The sequence below is a fragment of the Lipotes vexillifer genome, unplaced genomic scaffold, assembly GCF_000442215.2.
Source record: "Lipotes vexillifer unplaced genomic scaffold, Lipotes_vexillifer_v1.1 scaffold1017, whole genome shotgun sequence".
Lineage (NCBI taxonomy): Eukaryota > Metazoa > Chordata > Mammalia > Artiodactyla > Lipotidae > Lipotes > Lipotes vexillifer.
This window is the reverse complement of record NW_006772141.1, coordinates 432,999-451,173: the sequence shown is the minus strand read 5'-3', so window position 1 is coordinate 451,173 and position 18,175 is coordinate 432,999. Positions and strand designations below refer to the sequence as shown.

At 35.3% G+C, this 18,175-nt stretch overlaps 1 protein-coding gene across 1 annotated transcript in view; it reads right to left on the bottom strand.

Annotated features, from left to right (window-relative positions):
• SLC41A2 (solute carrier family 41 member 2) overlaps positions 1-18,175 on the bottom strand; it is a 117,294-nt gene that overhangs the window by 59,234 nt on the left and 39,885 nt on the right. Inside the window, exons 4-6 of the mRNA XM_007447310.1 lie at positions 17,095-17,166; positions 13,723-13,867; positions 10,418-10,564 (exon numbers count right to left, since the gene is read on the bottom strand). Coding sequence (XP_007447372.1) covers positions 10,418-10,564; positions 13,723-13,867; positions 17,095-17,166 — 364 coding nt within the window. The remainder of the gene's footprint in view (positions 1-10,417; positions 10,565-13,722; positions 13,868-17,094; positions 17,167-18,175) is intronic.

Sequence of the window (18,175 nt, the reverse complement as noted above, 5' to 3'; positions counted from 1 at the left end):
AGCAGGAATTTACAGGGAAGAATACTGGAGAAGAGGAAGCTATTAGAGAGGGAGCTTGCAAACTGAATACCAAGCCATGCATGCATAAGGTGAATTCCACAAGACTAAGCCAAGACAACTGGGGAGTTGTAAAGTAAAAAAATTCCCAGAGTGTACAAAGGGCTAGAAGTCATTTGAGATCTAACCCCCTAGATAGAAGTGCCTCTTTGAAAACTGAGATCATTCAGTGGAGACCAGAGAAGGGACACTTCTTAGTAGTAGGGCTAGCCCTAGTGTAATGTCTACTCTAGATCTATTCCACAATGCAGAGTACTAGCCACTATATGATCACAGCTAGATCTAGTCCAGTGAAGCTTAAAACCAAGCCCTGTAAGGCTCAACTAATCCACAAACAGCTGCCTACAAGAACAAAGTCCATGAAAACTATAAGATGCTGATGAAAGAAACTGAAGACGACACAAACAGATAGAAAGATATACTGTGTTCTTGGATTGGAAGAATCAATACCGTTAAAATGACCATGCCACCCAAGGCAATCTACAGATTCAACACAATCCCTATCAAATTACCAATAGCATTTTCCACAGAACTAGAACAAAAATTTTTTAAATTTGTATGGAAACACAAAAGACCCCAAATAGCCAAAGCAATCCTGAGAAAGAAGAACGAAGCTGGAAGAATCACACTCCCTGACTTCAGACTATACTACAAAGCTACAGTAATCAAAAAAGTATGGTTCCAGCATAAAAACAGATGTATAGATCAATGGAACAGAATAGAAAGCCCAGAAATAAAACCACGCACTTTATGGTCAATTAATTTACAACAAAGGAGGCAAGAACATACAATAGAGAAGAGACAGTCTCTTCAATAAGTGGTGCTGGGAAAACTGGACAGCTACATGTAAAAGAATGAAATTAGAACATTCTCTAACACCAAATACAAAAACAAACTCAAATGGATTAAAGACCTAAATGTAAGACTGGATACTATAAATCTCCTAGAGGAAAATGTAGGCAAAACACTCTTTGACATAAATTGCAGCAATATTTTTTTGGATCTGTCTCCTAGAGTAATGGAAACAGAAACAAAAATAAACAAATGGGACCTATTAAACTTAAAAGGTTTTGCACAGCAAAGGAAACCATAAACAAAACAAAAAGACAACCCACAGAATGGGAGAAAATATTTGCAAATGATGCGACTGACAAGGGATTAATTTCCAAAATATACAAACAGCTTGTATAGCTTAATATCCAAAAACCAAACAACCCAATCAAAATATGGTTAGAAGACCTAAATAAACATTTCTCCAAAGAAGACATACAAATGGTCAACAGGCACATGAAAAGATGCCCAACATCGCTAATTATTAGAGAAATGCAAATCAAAACTACAATGAGTTATCACCTCACACCAGTCAGAATGGCCATCATTAAAAAGTCTACAAATAATAAATGCTGGAGAGGGTGTGGAGAAAAAGGAACCCTCCTACACTGTTGGTGGGAATGTAAATTGGTACAGCCACTATGGAGAACAGTATGGAGGTTCCTTAAAAAACTAAAAATAGAGTTACCACATGATCCAGCAATCCTACTCCTGGGCATATATCCAGAGAAAACCATAATTCGAACAGGTACATGCACCCTCAATGTTCATTGCAGCACTATTTACAATAGCCAAGATATGGAATCAACCTAAATGTCCATCAACAGATGAATGGATAAAGAAGATATGCAATGGAATATTACTCAACCATAAAAAAGAATGAAATAATGTCATGTGCAGCAACATGGATGGATCTAGAGATTATTATACTAAGTGAAGTAAGTCAGAGAAAGACAAATATCATACTATATCACTTATATGTGGAATCTAAAAAAAATGATACAAATGAACTTATTTACAAAACATAAATAGACTCACAGACACAGGAAACAAACTTATGGTTACCAAAGGGAATGGAGGAGGGAGGGGTGGGGGGAGGGGGGAGAGATAAATTAGGAGTTTGGGATTAACATATACACACTATTATATATAAAACAGATAAAAAACAAAGACCTACTGTATAGCACTGGAAACTATACTCAATATCTTGTAATAACCTATAATAGAAAAGAATCTGAAAAACGTATATATATATATATATATATATATATATGTATGTATGTATGTATATGTGTAACAATCACTTTGCTGTAGTACACTTGAAACTAACACAACATTGTAAATTAACTATACTTCAATCTTTTAAAAAAGCAAAAAGCAGAACAAATACTCTAAGGAAAAAAGTCAAGCACTTAACATTATATTCACAATGTCTAACATCCAACCAAAAATTATTTTTAAGAGTTTGAAATTATATTTGGTTGCATTTATAAACCTAGTTAAATACCCTGAAATATTCTATTTACTTTACACATTTCACTTATCTCACAAAAGTTTCCTAGTACTTAAAGTAACCTTTCTAAATCTAATAAGTTATATGTACAAATACGGTGAGTCTTATGTTTTCATAAATATTCATGCAATGTATATAAATTTGGTAAGATTTCTATTTAACAATCACAAGAAAAAATTAATTACATAATTATTACTTTTAAAATGGAATCAGAAGACTGACATGTTACTGTAATGGGCTAAGTAACAAGTATATTTAAAAATGTGTACTGCCTCTTTACCATAAAATCATTCATACCATAAATTTGATTCTCAAATATTTTTATACTTAGTTCTTAATCTCCCTAGGGTTAAAAGTTGCCTACCCATTCTTGAAACAGTTGCATCATCCCAAGACATTTTTGGTAATATCGTTTTAGCTGGTCAAGCTTTTATTATTGTCAGACATCTCAGCCAGGACATTCCTACATTTTTCTCAAGGACTCTAATACATATTTTTTATGGTAGGGAATTCATAATTTAAACACAGAGTTGATCTCACAGTCTTTGTAGCCTACAGCCTTAGATTTAAGTTAAATGTTACTAAATTTTTCTGACATCTCACAAAATTCTTCAACTGTTATTCACACCCTTCTCTTGGACTGAATTTTATCATTTTAACATATTTAAAGATCTCCTCACCTATGATTAAGATGTTTAAATTAAACAGAAACTCAATTTTTTTCAAATCAGGTAGGAACAATTACTATAAATATTAAAATAATACCCAAACAAAGTTTACACTCATGGCTTTAGCTGGATTTGCCATCACATCTTCAAAATAATTATGCTAACAAAATTCATTTAAATATTTCCTTCCATCTAAAGGGACATGACTAGTGCTACATATAGAGTCATTTTCTCCATAGCTTTTTAAAAGATGAAGAAACTTTTATTGGATGGATTTCCAGTTCTCCTTGCTAAACCATTAGATAGGGATAAATAACATTCCAATTAGGAAGCATTCTTACCTCCTAAAACAACTAAGGTTACCAACAATCTCTTTATAGACTCAAACAGCAAACTAAAAGCATTAAAACCCACTAAACACAACTGAAAAGAACTATTCTGCTAGGTTGTCTTAGTATTTCATCTTCAGGTAAAGAGAGGAGCACCATGCCAGGCTTTTAATTTATTCTCAACATCACATCTCTGGAAGGACATCTTAAGTTGAAGAAAACACTCACCATCCTAACTCCAGAATCATTGCCCTGAATTGTCAAAGAGGGGGAAAAAATTCTCAGGAAAGAAATAAAAAATAATGAGTGGGCAGTTCCTCAAAAAGTTAAAGAGTTATCATATGATCTAGAAATTCCACTCCTAGGTATATACCAATAGAATTGAAAACATATGTTCACACAAAAACATGTACAACAATGTTCAAAGCAGTATTATTCATAACAGCCAAAAAGTGGGTGCAACCCAAATGTCCAACTAATGGTAAATGGATAAACAAAATGTGATATATCCGTACAATGGAATATTATTCAGCCATATTATTAACCCATACAATGAAATATTATTCAGTACTTCATGGTATTCAGAACTGATTTATGCTAAAGCATGAACCTTGAAAGCGTACTAATTGAAGGAAACCGGATATAAAAGGTCACATATTGTATGATTCCATTTTTTGAAATGTCTAAAATAGGCAAATCCATAAAGACAGAAACTAGATTAGTGGTTGCCAGTGCTGGGGGGAGGGTAGAATGGGGAGTGACTGCTCAAGTTTCTTTTTGGGGTGATGAAAATGTTCTGGAATGAGATAATAGGTTTCACAATCTTACAACTATGCCAAAACTACTGAATTGTGCACTTTTAAAAGGTGAATTGTAATTGAATTATATCTCAATTTTTAAAAATTCCCACAATGAAAAAAAAGGAGGGGGTACTATATTCTTTAAAAATGTCAACGTTATAAAAGATAAAGAACATACATATATTCATACAGACAGATGGACAGAATAAAAGATAAAGTAAATGGAGTAAAATGTTAACATTTGGTGAACATGGGTACAGGGTATACAGGGTTTTTTGTACTATTTTATTTTTGCAACTTATTCTATAAGTTTAAAATTATCTCCAAATAAAATTTTTTAACATTAAAAAAAAGAATGGTAAAATCAAAATATCTAAAATGATTTACTGTAAATGTATTCTATTTCAATTTCCTGCAAATCTAACATGCCCACTCCCACCAAATTAAATCATATGTTTAATTGTATAGGACCCTCTTACCTTTTCCCTGGCTAAATTCTAATCCAATAGTTAGGTGGAAATTACAGATATACAAAAAGGGAAAGGTGCTAAAATATTCCTCTTTTTAGGATATATTGGTGTTTTGTGTTTTTTTGTTTTTTGTGGTTCTTTTTGTGGTACGCGGGCCTCTCACTGTTGTGGCCTCTCCCGTTGCGGAGCACAGGTTCCGGACGCACAGGCTCAGCGGCCATGGCTCACGGGCCCAGCCGCTCTGCGGCATGTGGGATCTTCCCGGACCGGGGCACGAACCCGCTTCCCCTGCATCGTCAGGCGGACTCTCAACCACTGCGCCACCAGGGAAGCCCCATATATTGGTGTTTTATAGATAATTAAAGAATTACTTTTAGAAAACCACTAATGACACAATCAGTAAGGGAAACTGGTTGATTAAAAGCCAACCATGAACTTCTGCATTAATATCAAAACCTAAAAGTGTCTGCCTTCTATACTAAATACATTTAAATGACCCTAGTCAAAATAATATTTTGTATTAATTTCTGGGGATATCATCTTGTGTCATGTGGTAGGCTAAATAATGGTCCTCAAAGACATCCACATCCTAATCTCCAGAACCAGGGAATGTTACCTTATATGGCAAAAAGGGGCTCTGCAGATGTGATTAAGTCAAGGATGTTGAAATAGGGAGATTATCCTGGATTATTTGAGTAAGCCCTAAAGTAATCACAGGTGTGTACTTATAGGCCGGAAGTAGAAAGGAATTTGACTACAGAAGACAAAATAAGGTGACCACAGAAGCAGAGATCAGTAATGTGGCTGCAAGCCAAGGAATGCTAGCGGCTACCAGAAAATGAAACAAGTTAAGGAACGATTCCCCCTGAAACCTCCAGAAGGAACAAGCCCTGCCGACGCCTTCATTTTAGCCCTGAATAACAAACTCATTTTGGACTTTGACCTCCAGAACTGTACGAAAATTAATTACTGTTGTTTGAAGCCACAAGGTTGTGGTAATTTGTTACAGCAGCAATGGAAACAAATACAGGACTATAGATAAAACTGTAGAATTTTAAGCCTAATTAATGTCTGTGTACCTCGGTACTGATTCCATGATATAGGTAAACTACAGAAAGGTAAGGATTAACACAGCTGAAGTGGTTCAAATTGCTATGATTACACTTAACCGCGAAACATAACTGCCATCTTTTTGATTCATGGCTTTCACATTTATCTAGATTGTTGGCGGCATTTTGTAACTGCTGTTACATAATTTCATTAATAGCATTCATTATTTTCACCCTAAATTCTTCTGAAATATGTAGCTGCTATGAGTGACATTTTTATATATTAGCTGTTTGTGTGCAAACAAGAAAGCAATGGGCATGGAAAGTTGTAAACACTTTTTAAAATGCCCTTTATAATAACCATCAGAATTTCCTCACTAGACGGACCTTCTAGGCATCACTCTAAACTGAGATCATACGGTGCTACAGAACTCTGCAGAAGAGTGACATGCACGATAATTTTACATTCTTACTTACATCACCACATCAAGGCAGTGATACTCTAGAATGTTTTGTAAATAACCAGATGGCATCCCTGTTAGTCTCCACAGGACCCAAGTAACAATCTGAGGCAGACTGTTATTGCTCTTAGAGTTTATTGCTTCTTAGGCCATCTTTTTAAAGTTAACCTTGAGGAATGAGAAATGAATCAACATTTTGCTTCTCAGATCTTGCCTAAAGAGAGAAAAGCTGATAATTTTTCAAATCAGTATATATCATGTACATGCAAGAATTACATAGCCATGTAGTTATAAAAAATTGAAAAAGAGGGCTTCCCTGGTGGCGCAGTGGTTGGGAGTCCGCCTGCCGATGCAGGGGACGCGGGTTCGTGCCCCGGTCCGGGAGGATCCCGCATGCCGCGGAGCGGCTGGGCCCGTGAAGCCATGGCCGCTGAGCCTGCGCGTCCGGAGCCTGTGCTCTGCAACGGGAGAGGCCACGACGGTGAGAGGCCCGCGTACCACAACTCGATTCTGTGCCTCGTGGCCCAACATTCTTCAAATGAAGATCCCAACACCTTTAATTTCTTTCAAATTAAATTGACTGGCACCCATGTCAAGTTGCATTTGCACATTACCCCTTCCAAGCTATACTCCTGGCTAGGGCAAAAAAAAAAAAAAAAAAAAAATTGAAAAAGAGTCTTTAAAATCCTCTTAAAATTATGCATACAAGAAAAAGAAAAGGCAACAATCATTGTGTACAGGTATTTCAGTTACTGGCCCAACGTTAGATCCTTTTAATAGTTTTTAAAAATAACTACATGTTTAAAGATTACCATATGGATGAATAAATGCTTTTATACTTTCTCTGCAAGTCATACCTAAGTATATCATAATCTAGAGCTTAGATTACTCTCTAAACTGACTTTCTATTTCCTCTTCTATTTTCTTTTTTTTTTAAGATTATTTTTTTGATATGGACCATTTTTTAATTTAAAGTCTTTATTGAATTTGTTGGAATATTGCTTCTGCTTTATGTTTTGGTTTTTTGGCTATGAGTCATGTGGGATCTTAGCTCCCCAACCAGGGATTGAACCTGTGTCCCCTGCATTGGAAGGTGAAGTCTTAACCACTGGACTACCAAGGAAGTCCCTCCTCTTCTATTTGCATTTGAAATAGATTTTTTCTAGCCACATGTTGCCATTTTAATTTTTTTATGGTGATACTAATGTCTAGATACTTTCTGCTAAGGCAGTATACTCTACTCTATTTTCCTAATACTATGTCCTCATCGAAAGGATCATTTTTTCATTACAATCTGTTATGTTATTGGACAGGTACTGTGGCAAAGTCATTTAGAGGGATAACTCTCCTTCATGTTCCATACATATACCACTTCCTGAAAAATTTCTATTCACATTAATTGGATAGCTTTCAAAAGGAATAAAACATTTGGTGAAGTGCTATTTATTTAACATCCACTATGTATATGGCACTATGGGGTCAACAAAACAAATAAATAAAATAAAGACACAGTTTTGTCCTCAAGAGGCTTATACCATCATAAGGGAAGATACTACATTTACTTAAAAAGCTATAATGACTGGCCAAATATAAAGAATGACTTAAGAGAAGTGTCTATAAAGTGCTATAGGAATTCAGAGGAGAAAAAGATTACCTAAGATTAGGGAAATTTATGAATTTAGTTTTGAAAAATGAGGATTCTGACTGGCCTTCATGGAGGAGGGGAATGACATAAGAAAGAAAAGACAAAAATCACAGGTGGCGTTTGAGAATCAGTGAATGGCTGAGTTTGGCTGGAGTACAAGAAAGGCAAGAGGTACAAGAAAGGGCGGAGCAGGCAGGAGCTTGAGAAGGTAAGACTCCAGGAGGCCTGAACACCAAGTTAAAACTTTAACCTTGCTCACTAAGCAATAAAGACTTCCTCAGGGTGACTACAAAAATAAAGTCAGTTAACAGTAAACAAAGCTTTGTTTCTTTTGTCCTTTTTTGGAGAACTGGAGAGGTGAGAAGGGGGGAAATTCCATATTTACTTCAGATATCAGAAATCAGCACATTTTATCAGGAGTGAAAGAAAGGTAGCACACTGAATGAATGTAGAGTGGGCCTCAGTACTTGTACCGAAGCTAAGAGAACGCCAGCGGAGCTGTTCAAAGTCATTTCTGAATATCCAAAGCTCTAAGTGAGGAGTTAAGTGAGACTTTTCTCAATGTCCAATTCTTTGAGAGCCACATAATTGAGGGCCTCTATTTATAACCAAAGCATATGGCTGCCATGAAATCCTCTTTTTATCTCTAAAGACAGCTAAGTATTTCCAATATAGTTCAGGAATTGAACTCTGTCTCCAAGAGCTAGGCATCCCACTCAGCAGGATGAATGGGATCTTGGAATTTAAATATGCCCATTCCTAATCTCTGTGTTCAGAATACCTCCAATAAGAGGCTTCCAACTGCTGGTCCTATGAGGCCCCCTAGTGCTCAAAAGGCAAACACTTTATTGTAGAAATCCAAAACTGGCACTTCAGAAACACCTTTAAATTAACAGTGGAATCAATCAGTAGCCCATTAAAAAATATAATTTTAGGGAAACAAATGATACAGACGAAATGTAAAAGATCCTGTTTTAATTAGTTCATCTTGAATTACTTTGAGTCAACTTCCAGAAGACAAGTAAAGGCCTAGAAAAGGCTAAGCAATATTTAATAATAAAATTATTTGACAAAATTATGGTCTCATTACATTTTACTTTTTAAATTTCCTGATCTAGTTAAACTACTAATATATCATCTATAACACTCAAAATATTGAAAGCTTTAGAGAATAACACATTATGTTAAGTCTTTTATAAGGAGTTTATCACTTGTGTAATTTTAAAAAATAAATTCCTCAGAAGTTGATTTATCTTATGGAATATCGTAATAGTCTCTGTATCATTATAACACTTGTCATATTTATTATGGTAACATTCTTCAATGGCTTCAACTGGTGGAGACACCCTGGTATTTGGCAGGCAGCTGACATAGTAATTTAAGTACCCAAGTCTGCAAATAATACACTTTTCTTTTTTATGGGAACAAGATCTTACGTTTGGGCCATTGATCATTTACTGTCTTCTACCTTACTTCAACTAGACACACTTTATCTTCTATATGAGAATTTTCCTTTAACATACATATCAAGTCTTAATGAGTATTGTTTTTATGTCATTAAATAATTTATGGTGATTTTATATATTACATGAAACTTCTCTTGATATCTCCAAAAGTAGTAGAAAATGACTGCCTTTTATAGGTTAAAGCCCTCTCTTTAGTTCAAAAACATTTATCTGAGACTCTTACGTCTACAAACCAAATATACTTTAGATTTATTCTAAAGTATACCATAAATCTATCTAGGATCCATGAAAATATATGAGGATATGTGATTAAATGTTTGCTTCTGGCTTGGCTTATAAACTCTCTCTTTCTCTCTGTCTCTCTTGCTCTTTTTTTTTTTTTTTTTGTATTACTGTGGGTTTCTATTTTCTTTTAATTTTTAAAAAATTTGGCATCAAAAAAAATGAAACTACAACCAACTTTTAGCACTAAACCTATGCTCACAAATCATATACATCTACATTGACAATAGCCACACAGTATAAATTTACATTAAAACAATCCACTACATTCTAAAAATAACCTATTACTATTATCAGGAATCACATATATAAGATGACTCCAAATTCACACAGCATTCAGGCTCATTTTCATGGTGATTTTTGGTTGTTAGTATTAATTGCCACGTTGGTTTCTGAAAGGCGGAAAAATCACTAAATTTCAAACTCCACCGTAACCTTATGTTTTGAGATAACAGTGCAACACACATATCAGAATCCTGTGGGTTGACCCATCAGTGGCTACACATTCAGAGGACAGGGCAGAATTCATAGACTATGACAGATCTGTGTTCAACCTTCCTACCAACAGTGGGTAACACACATAACCTTTATGATCCTCAGTTTTCTCATCTGAAATTAGAAATGATAATCCTTATCTTTTGAGTTTTAAACTCTTTAAGAAGAGAAAAATATGTGAGAACCACAACACATAGTAGGTGTACAACAAGGAACAGTTATTGTTCTAATCAGCCTCAACTACAGTTCTAACACAGATGAAGGCCACCACGGAGTCATGACATTGCTGCAACAATATTTATTTAAAGAGACTCTGAATAACGCATTATAGTTAATTTCAAGTCAACTTACCAAGACAGGAGTACAAACCCTGACTTATCCAAGCTAATATGGCAAGAGTTATAAGGTCGCCAAAACTAGCAGCAATGGGTGTAGCAACATTATCGGGATTTATCCCAGTCTTCTTTGAACCAACGATAACCCCAACCATTATTATTCCTAGAAAAAAATAAAGCTCATTACTTTTTCTGCTATAATTTAAAGAAAATCAATCCCCCGAAATATTGAAATATATAGGCTAGACAAACAGTGTATCACTTCCAGTTAGACTGCTTAGATAAGCTGACTAAAGCAAACAAAACATTTTACTTGAATGCTTTGGCAAAATGTCTTTCAACAAATTCCAAGTAGGGATCACAAAAGATCTGAGAAGTTCAATGTTGCATTTAGAGACCTGAAGAGCTACTGTAAAATAACATTAAAGTTCCAAATTTAGTAACATGCATGTCTTAGATGTAATGTATTCATGTGTATCAAAGCCAGATTTTACTTTAACCCTCATATAAAGTATGAAAATGTCAAAGAAAGGTGAGTCATATTTAAGGACTTCCCTGGTGGCACAGTGGTTAAGAATCCGCCTGCCAACGCAGGAGACACGGGTTCGAGCCCTGGTCTGGGAAGATCCCACGTGCCGCGGAGCAACGAAGCCCGTGTGCCACAACTACTGAGCCTGCGAGCGACAACTACTGAAGCTCGTGCACTTAGAGCCCGTGCTCCGCAGCAAGAGAAGCCACCGCAATGAGAAGCCTGCGCACCGCAATGAAGACCCAACGTAGCCAAAAATAAATAAATTTAAAATAAATAAATTAATTAAAAGGTAAGTCATATTTATACACATAGCAATTGGGAAGAAGGCCAACAAAACCAGATTTGTTTACATAGTGGTAGCCAGAAATGCTTGCTTCATTTTATTATTAAAAAGTGTTGAGGCATTAAGAAGAGGGAAGTAATTAAATTTTGAACACTGCAGGCCAGAATACAAGAAGCAGTCTTTGTAAAGGATATTCTTTAAACCCTAAGTTTCTGTCTATGAACCTATAACAACAGAAGATGAAAATGTGACTGTGTACTTATACTTTTAAATCCTTATATTTTTGAATATAGAAATGGGAGAAAAATGATAGCATTATAGCCATACCCAATTATATAGATTTTCTCATGCCAACACATTTAAGAGGATGCAGGGCAGAGAAAATTTAAGATTAGTTCATTTATGTGCTAACCATAAATCAATATGGAAGCCTAAATATGGCTATAGACAAAAACCAGAATCTCACTGCATTTTTAGACTGAAAATGACTCTAAATGATTTTATTCTAACATACTCACTTTATAGATAATAAAACTGAGGTCCTAGGAGTAGGTTTAAATTCTTGCATAAGGTCACATAACTTGAAAGTAACAGTGTTTTTTCTACTACCCCATAAAGCCAAATTATTGAAAGTACAATTTTTGTTCAATGTCTCACGTCTTATATTCTGGAGGCTTTTTCAATCTATGGACTTACCTTTCCCATAATATCATTGTAAACAGAAAAAAACAATAGCAGGAAAAAAACTTAAACATACTATACAATAATCAGTCAAGATGTAATCATATAAATTTTTTTTTCAAAATCAGCACATTTAAAGATCAATGTGGAAAGTTCTCCTATGAAAGAATGCTGTCTATAACTTTTCAGCCGAAAACAAATATTTTGCCATCATGGACCAGTGGAAAGAGCTGGGAGGCAGGAAATGGGTTTTAATTATGATTTTTCTGTGAACAAGCTGATGAAATTGGACAAGTCACCTTACCTAAGTTAGCTTTCTCACCTACAAAAGGTGGTCAATAGTATCTGCTCTACATATATAAAGGACAAGTTATCATAAAATTAGAACACACATTATTAAAAGTAAGAAGACTAACAAACATATTTTAAAAATCTGAATTTTTATGGTTTTAAAAATCACAGGCAATACAAATACTTGTTAGTCTGAAAAGTTTTAAACAATTTTTTCTAAATGAAACAATATTAGAGAGAAAACGGAAGCAAATGAGCCTAAGAAACAGAGTGCTAAAGCTTTAACACTTTTTTTTTTTTACCAGAAATTAGTTTCCCAATAGCATAACTTCACTATGCTTTCACCAGTGTTAACACCATTCAATTCTAGTAATTCTATATAAAGACAAGAAACTACCTCTGGTACAATTTAAGGACTAAAATAAAATGCTTGAAAATATTTTGGTAGTCACGTCTTATTAAGAGTTTTTAAATTACCAGAACCTAGCTGAAAAAGTTAGCTTTGTTGTATGATCACCTGACAGTAGAGTGTTCCATTTTTAACCTTGCTGGTGATCTAAAATGAGAAGATGGCAATTACAAAATAAAAATTAGCAAGTCTTTATGATTACTGTTCCATAATAAGCTAGTTCTCTAGTGTAAAGTTGATATTAATAAATCAATATAAAGAATGATATCCCAACTAAAAAAATTATAATGTAGCTAAACGTTAAAACCTTCTGGCTCTTTAACATTCTATAGCCAACAATATGCTGTGTTAAGCATATGGTTATACTCGTATTGCCACAGAAACAGTAAAGGAATTTTTTTCAAATCTGAAACTTTAAAAAATTTCAACAGAGGGACTGCTTTTTTTTTTTAATTAATTAATGTATTTATTTTTGGCTGTGTTGGGTCTTCGTTGCTGCACGCGGGCTTTCTCTAGCTGCCGTGAGCGGGGCTACTCTTCATTGTGGTGCGTGGGCTTCTCATTGCAGTGGCTTCTCTTGTTGCGGAGCATGGGCTCTAGGAGCGCAGGCTTCAGTAGCTGTGGCGCAGGGGCTTAGTTGCTCCGCAGCATGTGGGATCTTCCCGGACCAGGGCTCGAACCAGTGTCCCCGCATTGGCAGGTGGATTCTTAACCACTGTGCCACCAGGGAAACCCAGAGGGACTGCTTTTAAAACTCAGAATTCCTGGAATACTTGTTACTCAAATGACAAGCTGGTAAATCCTCTGCACGATTTCCAGACAGGAGATTCTCAATTAATTTAAATTACAGAAACAAATGAATATCTAGACTATTTTCCTGATCTTGTCTGGGAGCTGCACCAGGGGACCTAAAGCTGGGACACAACCTCAGAAAGCTTGCTCTATACTAAGGATTATGTATAATATATATAAATATACCTGAAATAATCTATTTTAAAAGTTTGTAGATAACTTTTCTCCGTTTTTTATAATGAACAAGTACCATTTAAATAAAAATAGTTAACATGGAAAATAAATAATTAGAAAGTAAAATATTATACAGTAGACATTTATAAATTTACTTACCCTGAAGAAGAGATGCAATGAAGGCAGTTGCTACACTGCTGGAGCACAAAAGTATGGAATGATCAAGATAGTATTTTCCCTCTGGAATCCAGCCCAATATAATTGCTGCCACAGCTGCTAGAAAGCCAACTACTGTTGCTTGAACCTTAAAAAAGTTTTAATAAAATCCAACAGAATTATTCATTTTGAAAATGCATTTTTTATTTTATGATGTAAATATGCATACAAGGAATCAGAAGAAAGTATTATATATGGTAATTGACTTGCCTTACCTTTTGATGAAGGCACTGCATTTTATTTTACTATTCCCTAAGGTGATGGGTTCTCAAAGTGCCCTGATCTGGCAGCAGTAGGTATGGAATGGGATCTAGGAGTCTATTTTTAACAAGCACCCTAAGTGACTTTGATGGTGAAACCCACAGATCACCTAAAAAAATACCAGCCTGAAGACTGAAAAGTACCCAAAGTCTGACTCTAGACACAGTATTGGCAAAAGATTGGATTCTACAATCAAATGATAAGAGTTTGATTCCGAGCTAGACCACTTAATCTTGTGGCAAGCTATTTAAATTTATTCATCCAACAAGCATTAATTTAGGATCTACTATATACAAGGTGCTATGCTTAGTGTTGGGCTACAATGGTGGTCAAAACAGATTTATTTCCTGCCCTCACAGAGCTCTTGGTCAATGGGAGGGACAGACATTAAAAAATAACCTCACAAATAGTCACAATTGTGATTAGTGCTATAAAAACCTTAGCTCCTAATCTGAAAAATGATAATATCGAACATGAAAGTGTTATTTTGATATTTAAATGAATTACATAAATATATAAAGTACTTCCCACAGTGGTGGCACAAAGCAACCCTCAGGAAAAAAAAAAAAAAGGCAACTACTCTTAGAATCCTATTAGTCGAATGCTAGAACTAAAAGAAACCCTGAAGCAATCTCCAGTTCACTGATTCTTAACTGTTTGTGTCATAGACTCCTTTGACAATTTGGCAAAAATTTTATAGATTCTTCCCTCCATGAAAACACAGATGCATTCAATATTTTGAGTAGGACTTCTGGGTGCTTAGACTCTCTGAAGCCAATCCATGTACTGGAATCCAGGGCTCCAGGTGAAAAACCCAAGTAGTCTGATCTTGTCATAGAGCAAATTAATGGAAAAGCCTGGGCCAGCGAGTCCAGATATCCTAGATTCTAGCCCCACATCTCTCATTACAGCAGATTCAGAGCTGAGAGTCAAGCTGTAAGCACCATTATGGTTGTACCAGTTGCTAAGATACTTCAGCATTCTCTTACTGGTTAGTAAATAATATGGTATGTAAAAGAAATAAAATTAATTAATAATTTAAATTCTAGCACTGTGATTCCAAGGTTTTTCTTGGAAATAAAATATAGTGCTTTTACTTCTTGGAAATGAAACACAGAGCCAGGGAGCCTATGTAAGACTTATAGCATATGCGCGCACACACACACACCCCTGAGATAAATAAGTCCTATTCTGTAAAACTGCAGAGGAAATGCCCAGTTGTACCCAAGAGAAGAGCAGAGTCTGGGTTAAGGAGTAGCTGGGGAGGTCAACAGGAGCCATAAATACATGTGAGCGCAGGGCACATCCCTCCTGGTGAGGTAATGATTCTTTAGTGGGATTGGGAACTTTGCTTTATTTGACAATTTATGGACAGGTTGAGGTGGCCACTGTGTACAATTGTGAAGAAATCTGTGACAGATTATCTGCTTGGGATCCCATTTAATAGTCAGAAGAACACACCCCAGCTAATGCCAGCATGAGCCTCCTCTGTCCTTTCCATCGCTCCCCACCTCTATTCTCCATAACTAGCCTCTAGTCAAAGGAACACTGCTAACCCATCCCACGCCCCTCCCCAAGCCATCTACTCCCTCACGAGCTTTAGCGGATAAAGCTTCAGAGATAGCACAACCGCCACCCACCACTTGACCTTGTTTTCTTCTCCCCTCTGCTTCTGTCCACAGGTAACTGGGCTCCAACCAGTTGCTGCCTCACTGGCTGGCACCGACTATGTCCTGATGGGCCTGTGTGGGGTTCCCTGTTTCTCATGCATCCTTGGTGGAGTGAGACAAAGACACAGACTTCAGGCTGTGGCAACTAGGATCAGTGAATCCCCGGCCATCACTGGCTCCCATCCTGACCAACAGTTGTGGGGAGAGAGGATGACAAGGGAAGGGTGGAGACTAAGAGTGAAAGGAAACATTAAAAGCAGAGATGGAAAATTATTTGAATAATTTGATGAATAATTTATAGTACAATTCATATAACTTAGTAAGAGTTTAGGGTATTTAAAGAAAAAAATGGAATATATTTTCAAATTTTAATTTATATATTAATTTATAGTTGTCTATTGGTTGTTAGATATTTTGGTTATTACTCCAGCACAGATTCCTACAGTTTTGAGCTGAAAAGGATCATGCACGTCTCTAGTGCAATACTGTGGAAAAGAAGAGGAAAATTAAGCACAGAAAGGTTAAGTTAACAAAGGTTATATAGCTAGTTAATGTTAGAGCTGAGATTAGATACCAGATTTTCTTATTTCTATCCCTGTGATCTAAGAAGCAGTTGCACAGATATTTTTTAAAGCCTATATTTCAAAATTTCCTTTATTTCTTTGTCTTTGAACATTACATGAAATAAATTGTTTGCCACATGTTCTCAACATTATGTCCCAGTTGAACTAACGTTAAAATTAGTGAGCATTTCCTAAGCTTGCACTTGCTAAAGAGGTGCTAGGGGGCTGCAGTCTTGTGTCTTGGGGATAGGAGAGGGTGGTGGGAGAGAAAGAGATATTCCCCTGAGATTAGGTAGAACTGTAGGTAATCTATATATAATTCATGTATATGTAATTGACAATTTAATGTGCTCATTTATATTAACACTGATAACATTAACAAATTAAGGAAAATTCAGCTTAAACAAACATCTTACCATAATAAATTTTAAAAGCTGAGTTTAATTAAATAGAGGATTTACTTTGAAAAAAATCAAAGTAGAAAAACAGCACCTAAGCCATGAAGTGCTAAATATTTATTTGTATAGGTATTAACTCAAATTCTGGCTCTATTATATACTTATGGTAGAAGAGATTTCATATATTTATTCTGTATTTTGCATGTTATACATTTTTCATATTTAGAAGAATCTGATCAGTTTCTAGGAAAAGAAAACTTTCAGAAGCCATGGGTATCCATTTATTCTATCACTTGTTCATAGTACCTAATTATTATTTTAGGCCCCCTGAAACAATTAAATGGTAGACTTAAGAGCACTAAAATTTATTCCATTCTTACAGGTAAAACTCAAGATCTGTAAACAAATATATGTATCACTTACCTGTTTTAAAGCCAAGTTGCCAATTATTAAGTTCCACTTTTCAATGGGTGAATCCATCTTCCCAATATTTACCTGTTAAGATGCATAGTTTCATGTATCACTGAATAATCCACATGCTCTGTACTCTGTTTAAACAGCATATGAAGTCTTAAAGCCAAAAATAATCCTTTAGTATACTCGATGAGCTCACATTGCACATTAAATATAATTTTAAATTCACTACAAGTCTTGCATCTCACACTCAGCTTGCCTGGGCCGTTTAGAAAAAAAAAAATTTTTAACTTAATTACTAGCTCATAAGAACTAGTGGGCCAGTTAGTACTATCTACCTGCCCTCTGATGTTATTTTACAACTAACATCAAGTGTCATACTAACATGCCAAATTTTGTCTACTGAGGCCTGACATAAATAATTACATAATTTTTAGCTGCTAGCGTTTAATTCCACATCATGAAACTTATGTAATTTCAAGAATTATTGACAAAAAACCCCCCAGACATAAATAAATCATTCATATGTACATAATTTATATTTGAGTCATGACTAAAATTGTTATCAATAAAAAATTCATTCAGTTCACATATGAATTTTGATAATGTACTCTTCACTATTAAAATGTATACATCTGTGGGCTAAATCAAAGGATAGCCTCCAAAAAATAATATTATTATTCACATATTCAATTGCTCTGTAAGCTAAATCATACTTCTCAACCACTTAGGGTTCAAAAAATGTATATCCCAAACTGATAAGTTTTTCTAATGCAGTCATTTGGAAAGCAATAAGCAATCACCATTAAAAATCTACTAAGCCAGGTTTCAATTATTCATTATACGGTTGTTCACTGAAGACAGATGAATGGGTAAAGTGGGAGATATATAAGGGTAATTATTTATGGGTAGTTAACCATGGACAAGCTAGAGTTTAGTTCACTGGCTTCAAACCAACAGGTTAAGTGCTACATCAACACTTCCTGTATCAATCTGGAAAACATTCTATTCTCTAACTTCACTCTCGACTGTAGTCTCAAAGTATCAAGCAAATGCACATATTAAGATTTCTCAGTGTTTCAGAATAATT